The sequence below is a fragment of the Ranitomeya imitator genome, chromosome 4, assembly GCF_032444005.1.
Source record: "Ranitomeya imitator isolate aRanImi1 chromosome 4, aRanImi1.pri, whole genome shotgun sequence".
In the NCBI taxonomy this organism is placed as follows: domain Eukaryota; kingdom Metazoa; phylum Chordata; class Amphibia; order Anura; family Dendrobatidae; genus Ranitomeya; species Ranitomeya imitator.
In genome coordinates, this window is record NC_091285.1 from 187964756 (window position 1) to 187978098 (window position 13343).

The following is a 13343-nucleotide window of genomic DNA, read 5'->3' on the forward strand; positions in this document are numbered from 1 at the left end:
CTCTGGTATGGCTGTGAGCGCCGGGCAGCCAGAAAGCAGAGCGGTGACGTCACCGCTCTGCTTTCCGGCTGACCGACGCTCACAGCCAGAGCAGGAGGAGTGCAGAGCACAGCGCTGGAGGACAGAGAGCGGTAGGTAAGTATGTAGTGTTTGTTTTTTTACTTTTAGGATGGTAACCAGGGTAAACATCGGGTTACTAAGCGCGGCCCTGCGCTTCGTTACCTGATGTTTACCCTGGTTACCAGCAAAGACATCGCTAAATCGGTGTCACACACGCCGATTCAGCGATGTCTACGGGGAGTCCAGCGACTAAATAAAGTTCTGGACTTTCTTCCCCGACCAGCGATCTCCCAGCAGGGGCCTGATCGCTGCTGCCTGTCACACTGGACGATATCACTAGCGAGGACGCTGCAACGTCACGGATCGCTAGCGATATCGTCTAGTGTGACAGTACCTTAAGACTAGCGACCTGACAGATGTCAAGAAGGCCATCATTGACACCCTCAAGCAAGAGGGTAAGACCCAAAAAGAAATTTCTCAACAAATAGGCTGTTCCCAGAGTGCTGTATCAAGGCACCTCAATGGTAAGTCTGTTGGAAGGAAACAATGTGGCAGAAAACGCTGTACAACGAGAAGAGGAGACCGGACCCTGAGGAAGATTGTGGAGAAGGACCGATTCCAGACCTTGGGAAACCTGAGGAAGCAGTGGACTGAGTCTGGTGTGGAAACATCCAGAGCCACCGTGCACAGGCGTGTGCAGGAAATGGGCTACAGGTGCCGCATTCCCCAGGTAAAGCCAATTTTGAACCATAAACGGCGGCAGAGGCGCCTGACCTGGGCTACAGAGAAGCAGCACTGGACTGTTGCTAAGTGGTCCCAAGTACTTTTTTCTGATGAAAGCAAATTTTGCATGTCATTCGGAAATCAAGGTGCCAGAGTCTGGAGGAAGACTGGGGAGAAGGAAATGCCAAAATGCCTGAAGTCCAGTGTCAAGTACCCACAGTCAGTGATGGTGTGGGGTGCCATGTCAGCTGCTGGTGTTGGTCCACTGTGTTTCATGAAGGGCAGGGTCAATGCAGCTAGCTATCAGGAGATTTTGGAGCACTTCATGCTTCCATCGGCTGAAATGCTTTATGGAGATGAAGATTTCATTTTTCAGCACGACCTGGCACCTGCTCACAGTGCCAAAACCACTGGTAAATGGTTTACTGACCATGGTATTACTGTGCTCAATTGGCCTGCCAACTCTCCTGACCTGAACCCCATAGAGAATCTGTGGGATATTGTGAAGAGAAAGTTGAGAGACGCAAGACCCAACACTCTGGATGAGCTTAAGGCCGCTATTGAAGCATCCTGGGCCTCCATAACATCTCAGCAGTGTCACAGGCTGATTGCCTCCATGCCATGCCGCATTGAAGCAGTCATTTCTGCAAAAGGATTCCCGACCAAGTATTGAGTGCATAACTGAACATTATTATTTGATGGTTTTTTTTGTTTGTTATTAAAAAACACTTTTATTTGATTGGATGGGTGAAATATGCTAATTTATTGAGACAGGTTTTTTGGGTTATCAGGAGTTGTATGCCAAAATCATCAGTATTAAAACAATAAAAGACCTGACAAATTTCAGTTGGTGGATAATGAATCTATAATATATGAAAGTTTGATTGTAATCATTACATTATGGTAAATAATGAAATTTAACACTATATGCTAATTTTTTGAGAAGGACCTGTATAGCATTTGTTACTGGCTTTCCAGATCTCTGTAGGGTAGCAATTACAGTGTCTGAAAGCCCTTTAGCACTTAGCACCTGGGCCTCCGTAACCATGTATCTAGATTCAATTTTTGAGGTTCGGGATGCAAAAAGGGTCCCTGAACAAAAAGGTTGGTCTCCTGAGGTAAGAGAGCTGGACCGTCTATATGTAGCTCCGCAATGAGGTTGAACCAACTTCTCTTTGGCCACACCGGTGCCACCAGGATGGTTGGTACCCGATCTTCCCAGATTTTTTGAAGGGTTTTTGCCAACAACGGTATTGGCGGAAAGGCGTAGGCCAACTGGATGTTCCATTTTTGAGCAAAAACATCTACTGCCATGGCGTTGTCCCTGGGATTCAGGGAAAAAAAAAAAAAAAAGTTCTCGACCTGGGTGTTCAGACATGAAGCAAAAAGGTCGATTTCGGGTAGGCCCCATCTGTCTACTAACAACTTGAAAAACTTCCTGTTCAGACTCCACTGTCCTGGCTGTATGTCCTGATGGCTCAGGAGATCTGCTTGGCAATTGGAGGATCCTTTTAGGCGAACTGCTGACAGGGAAAGAAGGTGTTGTTTGGCCCAATAAAATAATCTCCTTGAAATGCTCCTTAAGTTGTTGAACTTTGAGCTTCCTTGATGTTTGAGGTGGGATACCGTAGTCCTGTTGTCTGAATAAATTCGGACATGACATCCGGACACTAGGCTGGATGCGGCCAGGAGAGCTTCCTCCACTGCTTTCAGCTCCCTGAAGTTGGAGGATCTGCTGCTTGTTCTCTGATCCCAGAGACCCTGTAAAGGAAACAGAAACTATGGCACCCCAGCCCCGTTTGAGGGCATCGGATGTTACAGTAACTAGGGGAATTTGAGTCCAATTCACCCCTCTGTAAAGGTTCCTGGGGTTCAACCACCATGCTAGAGAAGCCTTTACATGACCTGGAGTGTGTACTCTCTTGTTTAGAGATCTGTGATTCCTGTTCCACATCTTGAGGGTGTGGGCTTGGAGAATTCTGGAGTGGGCTTGAGCCCAGGCCACAGACTGGATGGAGGCTGTAATGGAGCCTAGCACTGACATAGCGACTCAAAGAGTAGGGGATTTCTGCTTTCTGAAATCCGTGATCTTAAACATCAGAGTACGGTGATGGTCCTCCGGAAGACATATGTCTCTCTGAATCTAACAGAACCCTCAGAAACTTCCTTGTTCTGGAGGGCTGAAGATGGGATTTCTTCAGATTGGGAAGCCATCCCAATGATTGCAGAATGTCGAGAGTTTTTGACACATGCTTCCTGAGAATATGAGCGGAGGAACCAAACACCAGCAAATCGTCCAGATAAGGAACTATGCAGATTCCTTGATTCCGGATATAAGATACTGCTTCTGCTATTATTTTGGAAATGACTCTTGGCGCTGAAGAGATTCCAAAGGGGAGCACGTTGAATTGAAAGTGATCCACCTGTTGATTTTGCCGCACCGCAAACCTCAGGTACTTTCTGTGCCGTGGATGGATTGGCACATGGAAATAGGCATCTTTGAGATCTATGGTCGCCATGTAGAAGCCCGGGCCTATCAAGGGAATGGCTGATTTTACTGACTCCATCTTGATTCTGCGATAAACAATGTGCAGATTGAGATTTTTTAGTTTTAGATTTATAATTATTCGCGCCTCCCCTGAAGGTTTTTTTTTTTTTAACTAAGAAAAGACGGAAACAGTGGCCTATTCCCCATTGTTCTGGGGGTACTGGGGAGATAGCTTTTGACCTTAGAAGATCCTGAAGGCCTGACATAAGAATTAGTTGAGCCCCAGGAGATGGAAGGGAGGTGACCCTCAGACCCTGAGGGGGAGAGGACACAAACTATCAGGAGACCTTTCCTTGATGATATTGGAGACCCACCGAGAGTTGTAAATGGCCTGCCAATGAAGAAAAAACTTGGCGAGCCTCCCCCCCACAGGGCCGGAGTCATTGCTTATCCTGCTGGGGCTGTTGCTGGGGGAACAGGATGTTTTTACCCTTCCCTTACGCATAACTCCTTTACCTTTCCCCCTAGTTTGGGGGTCCTGAGACTGAGGCTCGAAAAAAATGTCGAGAGGCTTTTGTTCAGGTAGGGCTTTTTATCTTGTCAGTGTCCCTCTCTAATATTTCATCTAGAGCGGGGCCAAAAACGTATTCTCCTTTAAAGGGGATTGAACACAACAACTTTTTAAGTGACATCCCAGTTCCACATTTTGAGCCATAAAGCTCTTCTGGCTGATTGTAACTGAACTAGGGACCTGGAGGCAATCCTAATTGACTCCATAGATGCATCCGCTAGAAACCCAGAAGCCCATTGGAGAATAGGAAGGGAATCCCCCTAGAAGTACCCTGGGATATATGGTTCTCCAGCTCCTCAATCCATCTCTAGAGGGCTTTGGATACACAGGTGGAGGCAATATTGGATTTTAAAGCAAAGGTGGTCGTCACCCAGGATTTTTTCAGGAGACTATTTTGCTATCCATAGGATCCCTCAATTGTGAGGAATCCTCAAAGGGGAGAGCAGTCTTTTAGCCACCCTAGCCACCTGAATATCCACCTTGGGAACCTCCCAGGTAGATTTATCATCTAGTGGAAATCTGTGTTTTAATTCTGAGGGGATGGAAAGGCGCTTTTCCGAAGCTTCCCATTCCTGAGCTATAAGGTCCAGAATGTTTTTATGAACTGGGAAGCCCATGCGTTTCCATGTTTTCAGACCCCCAAACATCTCATCCTGAATGGACTGTGGGACAGACTCCTCCTCCAGCCCCATAGTAGCACGCACCGTGCTTACTAACTCTTCTATATATTCTGAGGAGAACAAATATTTTCTAGCCTCCGAGATTTTGGAGGATGAAGATTCTTCCCATTTCTCGGATGATGAGGGATAAGAATGTTTGGACTCTGAATCAGAGTCCACTAATTCAATTTTCCGTTTTTTTGAGACGGATGGCCCTAGAAGAGACGGAGGTGGTGGAGGAGGGGGTGAAGGCGGCTAAGGAGGACTGCACCTCCTGCTTGACCAATGAACGGATCTCCTCAATAAGAGAGGGCTGTTCTGCCCTGACTATTTTGTCTGTGCATACTTTGCAGAGCTTCTTCTCCCATAACACAGGAAGCTTCTTAAAAGGAACCTGTCACCCCCAAAATCGAGGGTGAGGTAAGCCCACCAGCATCAGGGGCTTATGTACAGCATTCTATAATGCTGTAGATAAGCCCCCGATGTATCCTGAAAGATGAGAAAATAGGTATTAAGCTTACCGTTAATGATGTTTCCAGGAGTCCATCCTGACAGCACCCTGGAGGACGTCCTCCTCCCCTTGCTGGGACAGGAAACACACGAGTTTAAAAGGTCAAGTCCCACCCACAGACCTCAGTGTTGTAACAAGAACCGCCTCAAGGAAATGCAGAAAAAAAAATTGTTTAATGGTAACAAACATATTACATTATAACCAGGAACATATTACATCATATGCTAGGAATAGGTTACAAACATGCTAGAATACCATGCATAATATAATAATACAGGGAGGGAACTACCCGTGCTGTCAGGATGGACTCCTGGAAACATCATTAACGGTAAGCTTAATACCTATTTTCCAGGACGTCCTCCTGACAGCACCCTGGAGAGTACCAAAGCACCTCCTCAGGGTGGGATTACCACTTGGAGAACCTTTCTCCCAAATGCAGTATGCTGACCAGACAAAACATCAAGTTTATAGTGTTTGCAGAAGGTATTGGCACTAGCCCATGTCGCGGCCTTACAAATCTGTTCTAGAGAGGAGCCTGCCCTCTCTGCCCAAGAAGTAGCTATCCCTCTAGTCGAATGTACATGGAGACCCTCCGGAGGAGAGAGTCCTTCAGATTGGTAGGCCTCAGAGATTACCGACGTGATCCACCGTGCAATAGAGGCCTTAGAGGCTTTTTTACCCCTATTCTTGCCCCCAAACAAAATGAATAGGTTTGGGTCAATGCGCCAAGCGTTGGTGGCTGCCAGGTAGTCTAGAACTGCCTGCCTGACATCCAGCGAATGAAGGGCCTTTTCTTTAGCATTAGCAGGGTTATTGCAGAAAGATGGTAACACGATCTCTTGATTTCTATTTTTAGTTGTTCCTACTTTTGGAATAAAAGAGGGGTCGAGTTTAAGAATTATACAATCCTCTCTAATTTGGAGGTATGGGTCCCTAGTACACAGGGCCTGAATTTCCCCCACCCTTTTAGCCGTAGTCACTGCCACAAGAAATGCCGTTCTACGTGTAAGAATGGAAATGGGCATATTATCCACTGACGCATAGAGGTCTTTGCAGAGAAATCTGAGGACCAGGTTAAGGTCCCAAGAAGGTGACATCTGTCTGATAGTGGGGCGCAACCTCTGGGTGGCTCTGATGAATCTAACTATCCACGGGTGTGACGCTAGGGGATAATCAAGGAAAGAACTAAGTGCCGAGATCTGCACCTTTAATGTGCTTGGTTTAAGACCTTTGTCAAACCCAGCCTGCAAGAAATCTAAAATTCTGGGTAAGTCGGGAGTGCCTGCCGTAACCTCAGACCTGCCACCCTCCAGACAGAACCGTCTCCAAATTTTCAAGTAAATTGCTGACGTAAGAGGCTTCCTACTAGACTTCATAGTAGATATTACTTGGCTCGATAGACCCTTTGCCTTCAAGATGGACCCTTCAGGATCCATGCCGAGAGATGGAGCTTCTCTGGGTTTGGGTGGAATACCAGACCATGGTGGATTACGTCCGCTCTGAGAGGGAGCTCTACTGGATTCTCAATTCCTAGTAGAAGGGAAAACCAACTCCTTCTTGGCCAGTATGGAACGATCAATATGACGAGAGCTCGATCCTCCTTGATCTTTCTGAGAACAGCCGGAACTATCGCCAGAGGGGGAAATGCATATGAGAGAGGTTACGTCCAGTCCTGGCTCAGAGCGTCTATCCCTTCCGGAAGATCCCGCGGGTTCAGAGAGAAGAATTTTGAGACCTTTGAATTTCTCCTGCTTGCGAATAGGTCTATACAGGGGGTTCCCCAGCGAAGACCTAAGTCCTGGAAGATGTCCTGGTTGAGTTCCCACTCTGTTGCAGACACCTTTCTTCTGCTGAGATAGTCCGCTATAACATTCTGGGAGCCCTCCAGGTGGACTGCTGAGATAGAAAGGACCGATCTTTCTGCCCAACGAAATATCTTCTCTGTCAGTTCCTGAAGTGCATGGTGTTTCGCACCTCCCTGATGTTTCAGGAAAGAGACTGTCGTCACATTGTCGGACATTATCCTGACATGACGATTCTCCAGGATGTGTCGGTTCCTTCTCAAGGCCTCCCAGACCGCGTATAGTTCCTTGAAGTTGGAGGAGCTGTGGATGACGTCTTCCGGCCATCTCCCCTGAAGGATCCTGTCTTCTAGGTGAGCTCCCCAGCCCCAAGCGCTGGCGTCTGTAGTAACTACTACGTAGGGATCTGCGGACCATAACACTCCTTTTCTTAACTTCTCTGGCTCTGTCCACCAGAGGAGAGACCTTCATACACGATGTGATAGTTCTAAAGTACTGTCCAGAGAAGACCGACTCCTGTCCCATCTGGAAAGAATCAATTTCTGCAGTGGTCTTGAATGGAACTGAGCCCATCTTACGCACGGAATACAGGCCGTCATTAGGCCGAGGACTCGCATGGCCATCCTTGTTGTCACTCTGTCTCCAGCAGGAGCCGAATCTGAGACTGTATTGCAATCAGCTTGCACTCGGGTAAGAGGGATATTCTGTTTATTGAATCCAGACATACTCCCAGAAAAGTCTTCCTGCACTCTGGAGTTAAATCGGATTTTCGCCAATTTATGACCCAACCAAGTTCTTCCATCACCGAAATAGTTCGGTTCCTGTGGTCTGATAGAATTTCTGGCGTTCTTGCCACCAGAAGAAAGTCGTCTAGATAACGGATTATTCTGATCCCCTGATTTCTTAGGAAAGCGACAATCTCCGACACCAGCTTTGTGAAGATACGAGGTGCTGAGGCAAGACCAAATGGAAGGCACTGAAACTGGAAGTGACAGGTCCCGGACGGCAGAACTACCGCAAACCTCAGAAGCCTCTGAGAAGAAAGGTGGACGGGAACCTGATAATAGGCACTCTTTAGATCTAGAGTGCACATCACAGCATTCTGATCTATTAGGAGTATTGCCGAACGGATGGATTCCATACGAAACCTCTTGTACCTGACCCAGGCATTCAGAGGTTTCAGATTTATTATAGTGCGAGATTCGCCGGACGGTTTCATTATGGAAAAAAGGGAGGAGTAATGCCCCAGGCCTATTTCCAGGGATGGTACCGGAATTATGACCTCTGAGGAGAGCATCTCCATTAGGTCTATCAACATGGGAGAGTCTCGCGATACTACCGTAGGACTGATGAATCTGTCTGGTGGGGGGGGGGGGGGGGGGGGGGGAGTAGAGCTCGATATTGTAGCCTTCTGAGATGGTCCGAAGGACCCACTTATTTTGGGTGATCCGGGCCCAATTGTGCGAAAATTGGCGGAGCCGACCCCCTATAAGACTGGCGTCATTGCGATTTAGATTTTGAGGAAGGGCTGAAGAAGAAACCTCTGTTTCTATAGCCCTGGCTACGGGAGCCCCTATAAGATCCTCTATTGGATCTGCCTCCTCTAAACTCAGACTGCCTTCTGAAGGGGAATCCTCTCCGAAAGGACTGGGGCTTCTTAGATTTCTCCTCTGGAAACCCCTTCTTTTTGTCGGAGGCTGACTCCAGAATAGTATCCAGAGAGGGTCCAAAAACCCTTTCACCTGAGAAGGGAATTGAACATAATTTTGATTTAGAGGCATTATCCCCTAACCAGGACCTTAGCCAGACCGCCCTCCTAGCCGCGTTAGATAAGGAACTGCATCTGGCCGAAAATCTGACTCGATATTGAGCTCGATATTGTAGCCTTCTGAGATGGTCCGAAGGACCCACTTATTTTGGGTGATCCGGGCCCAATTGTGCGAAAATTGGCGGAGCCGACCCCCTATAAGACTGGCGTCATTGCGATTTAGATTTTGAGGAAGGGCTGAAGAAGAAACCTCTGTTTCTATAGCCCTGGCTACGGGAGCCCCTATAAGATCCTCTATTGGATCTGCCTCCTCTAAACTCAGACTGCCTTCTGAAGGGGAATCCTCTCCGAAAGGACTGGGGCTTCTTAGATTTCTCCTCTGGAAACCCCTTCTTTTTGTCGGAGGCTGACTCCAGAATAGTATCCAGAGAGGGTCCAAAAACCCTTTCACCTGAGAAGGGAATTGAACATAATTTTGATTTAGAGGCATTATCCCCTAACCAGGACCTTAGCCAGACCGCCCTCCTAGCCGCGTTAGATAAGGAACTGCATCTGGCCGAAAATCTGACTGACTCAGCAGTCATATCAGACAGATAAGCCGTGGCAGATTTCATTATAGGAAGAGAATTTATGATTTCGGATCTCGGGGTCTTATTGGATAGGTGCTCCTCCAATTGACCCATCCATAGGTACATAGACCGAGCTACCGAAGTAGCAGCTATATTAGTTTTTATTAGAGCCGCAGAAGATTCCCAGGCTCTTTTTAACAATATGTCAGCCTTCCTATCCATAGGATCGCGCAGGTTTGATGAGTCCTCAAAAGGTATGGCCGTTTTCTTAGCCACCTTTGCCACAGGAACGTCTATTTTAGGAACTTCGTCCCATAATTTTATGTCTTCAGGCTCATAAAGTAGACGAGCTTTAAAGTCCTTGGATAACACCAGCCGGCGTTCTGCCTCTTTCCATTCTTCCAGAATCATGGCCTTAATGTGCTCGCTAACCGGAAATACTGTCTGCTGACATGACATAAGTCCCCCAAACATCAAGTCCTGCCTGGTCTGTGGTTTAGATGTCTCCTCTATTTGCATGGTGCATCGCACCGCCTGCACCAGATCATTTGTGTCTTCTGCCTGGAAGAGGTATTTTCTTTGATAATCTTGGCTTCCTGACGGAAGCTCTCCCTCTTCCTCTGAGACAAAGTCCTCTGAGTTAGACTGGTCCTCAGAAGTAACCTCCTGTTCTCTTAAATCCTGCTCCCGTCTGGCCCGCTTACGGCTGGGGATAGGACTGGATTTCTGCACCATGGTGGATAAAGAAGCTTGTACTTCTTCACGTATAAGGGATCTCATTTCAGCCAGCAGTGTGGGTTGCTCGTCCCTTACGACCTTAGCTGTGCAGTCCCCGCATAAGGATTTCCCATGGGAGTCCGGGAGCTTCATATTACAAAGGGGACATCTAAAGGATTTCCCAGATGCCTTGCCGGATTTCTTAATCTGAACAGGAGGACCCGCGGGGTTTCCCTTATCCTTAAATAACATAAGAAGGGATAAGCACTGGGTTGAGCCTGCTTCTGCATATAGATAGGGGAACTTGCGCCATGCGCACTTACCCCCTCCTCGGTTGGAGTGCTTGCTTCCATGATAAGGGTAGCAGGTCCCCGCAGCTCTCGGCGCCAGATCAGGAGCGCTTCTGCCGCTGTGCGATTCACTGCACGCTTTCCCCGCACATACAGCGTTACCGGAAGTAGCGGTAACAAAATGCCGACGGACCGGAAGTGACGCGTTCTGACGACTTCCTGCCTGGAGACGTCGTTCTGGATACCATGCTGCCCAGGATGGCCGCACACCGCGTGGATAGCGTCCGCAGCCGAGAGCCTCCCACCGGGAGGAGCGGCTGCCACCAGGAGCCTCGTCCCACTCCTGGTCTTTGGAGCAGAGGGACCCCCCACCGGAGAGTTTCTGCCCTGAACCTCTTGACAGGGGGAAGGGTATTGGCAAGCCGCACGATCCCCCTGAGCTCCGGTAAGTCCTGCGCAGCTTCTCACTCGTGCGTCCTTTCCTTGGAGGGACAGGAAAAACACTGAGGTCTGTGGGTGGGACTTGACCTTTTAAACTCGTGCGTTTCCTGTCCCAGCAAGGGGAGGAGGACGTCCTCCAGGGTGCTGTCAGGAGGACGTCCTGGAAAAAGAAGTTATATTATACTCACCCAGGGGCGGTCCCGGTCTGGTCCGATGGGTGTCGCGGTCCGGCGCCTCCCATCTTCATCAGATGACGTCCTCTTCTGGTCTTCATGCTGCGGCTCCGATGCAGGCGTACTTTGTCTGCCCTGTTAAGGGAAGAGCAAAGTACTGCAGTGCGCAGGCGCCGGGCCTCTCTGACCTTTCCTGGCGCCTGCGCACTGCAGTACTTTGCTCTGCCCTCAACAGGGCAGACAAAGTACGCCTGCGCCGGAGCCACAGAGTGAAGACCAGAAGAGGACGTCATCCTATGAAGATGGGAGGCCCCGGACCGAGATGCCCATCGGATCGGACCGCCCAGGTGAGTATAATATAACCTCTTTTTCTCATCTTTTAGGTTACATCGGGGGCTTCTCTACAGCATTCCAGAATGCTGCAGATAAGCCCCCGATGCCGGTGGGCTTAGCTCACCGTCAATTTTGGAGGTAACAGGTTCCCTTTAATGCAGATAGCAAATTTTGGAGTCTTTTTGGCCGGGGTACTACGGGCAGACTTGACTCCCTACAAAGAGGGAGAGAAGTGTAAGAAGGGACCCTGAATTAGAAAAAAAAATCCCTAGCCAAGGACCCCCACCCCCTTATATCCTACTTACAGGAGCAGGGGCAGCGCTGGGATCTGCAGTTGCAGGACAGGAAGCACCCTCCATACCGGGATCAGTCTTACCTGGAAGGTGTCTTCAGACAGGTATAGATAGGTTTAAACCCTGCCCCCAGCGCGTTTAAAGTTTTTTCCCCCTCTTCCTCCCAGGGTCAGGAGCAGGCTCAGATGATCTTCACATGCTCAGCACGCCGTTCGACCCGATCCCGGAAGTGCCTGTGCTCCACTGGAACGCAGGGCCCGGAAGTGAGGCGCGACTCCCAGCAACGTCGCTTCCGGGACGCCGAACAGCATGAGAAGGAGGAAGAGAGACCGGAGAGCTACAGGAGGCCTCAGGTTGGGGATCACCGGCGTGCTTTACCCCCAATGGGGATGCAGGTGGGCCGGGAAGGTCCCGAGGCGGCTGGCAACGGGAGCAGAACGGAGGAGGGACGAACCCACGATCACTACTGACCGGTTAGAAAAAGCAAAATTAAAAAAGGTATGCCACAGCCACCCCAGCATACGGTAACCTCTCCATGCCCCATGGGGGACAGGAAAGACACTGGAGAACTGGAGGTGGGAGGGATTTTTAACCTCTTGTGCTTCCTGTCCCCTATTAGGGTGTGGAGACAACCTCCTATGCTGTTGTGGAAGGTGACTAGAGAAAAATTTGTTTCCAAAATTGTACTGATGTAAAGTAGACATGTGGGAAATGTTATTTAATAAGCATTTTGTGTGACAACTCTCTGATTTAAGGACATAAAAATTCAAACTTTGAAAATTGCTACATTTTCGTTATATTTCCGTTTTTTCATAAATAAACGCAAGTCATATCGGAGAAATTTTACCACTAACATGAAGTAAAATAGGTCACAAAAAAAACTCTCTCAGAATCAGTGGGATTCATTGAAGCTTCACTTTTCTGCACCCATTCTGTTATAGAAATCAGCAGGGATAAAAAAAAAAAATAAAAAAAAAGCATGAAATCCACACAGGATCAGCAGTAAAACAGCATCAAATCCGCACCTGCGTTTTCTGCCAAGAGATGCAGAATCTGCACAGAAAATTCCAGAGGCTAATACGCAACGTGGAATTTTCTGCTTCAAATCCGTAAACCCTTGACAGGAAAAACACATGCGGAATTAGACGCGGAATTAGACGTGTTTTGCAAGCGATTTTAAGCGGATTTCTAATGCACGTCTATGGGTGCGGAAATGTTGTGATTCCGCAAAAATAATGAACATGCTGCGTTTTTTACCGCGATGAGTTTCCGCCGAGGGAAAAAAAAAAATGCATCATGGGCACAATTGTGGAATGCATTAGAATTGAATGGGATGCTGTTTGTAAGAGTTTTTTATGCGACTCCGCCGCAGAAAATGGTGGCAAAAACACTGAAAAAACGCAAAAAGTGGGCAGATAGCCCTACCTAACGTTCATGCTGTAGTGCTTGTCCCATTACTGCATTACACACAGCTAGGAGAAAGCCCTTGGCCGTAGTAACATGGGGTGTGGAAAGCCTATGGAACCGCAGACATACAGAGGCCAGCGGAGTGTGTGTATCCACAGCACGGGAGCATCCGGCCGCTCCCCTCACAGCCCATAGCTGCGGGTACAGGCCGCACAAGCGCTGGCCGATGATGCCGGGACACTGCGCCTGGCACCCCTCGGCCTACCGCGGTTACACCCACCTTCAAGCAAACAGAGCTAACGTATACGTCACATTCATCTACCTGCATCCTTCCCCACCGGCAGATTCATATCGCCACCGTTCCCGAAGTCCTGTGCCATTTTCCCGCTGGTAGCAAGTGTGATAACCGCGCACCGCACCACACGCAACGTCAAGAAAGAGAACACGCGTTGAGAAGCAAAAAAAAAAAATCTCGCGAAATTTACGCAGACCCACCAAAATCTCGCGAGATTCGAACACCCTCAGCTTGTACTTTGTA

General features: G+C 48.6%; 1 protein-coding gene across 1 annotated transcript in view; it reads right to left on the reverse strand.

Annotated features, from left to right (window-relative positions):
- ZNF346 (zinc finger protein 346) overlaps positions 1–13276 on the reverse strand; it is a 50970-nt gene extending 37694 nt beyond the window's left edge. Inside the window, exon 1 of the mRNA XM_069764177.1 lies at positions 13128–13276. Within this exon, the coding sequence (XP_069620278.1) occupies positions 13128–13185 (58 nt within the window). The 5' untranslated portion in view covers positions 13186–13276. The remainder of the gene's footprint in view (positions 1–13127) is intronic.
- Between the last annotated feature and the right edge of the window lie 67 nt (positions 13277–13343).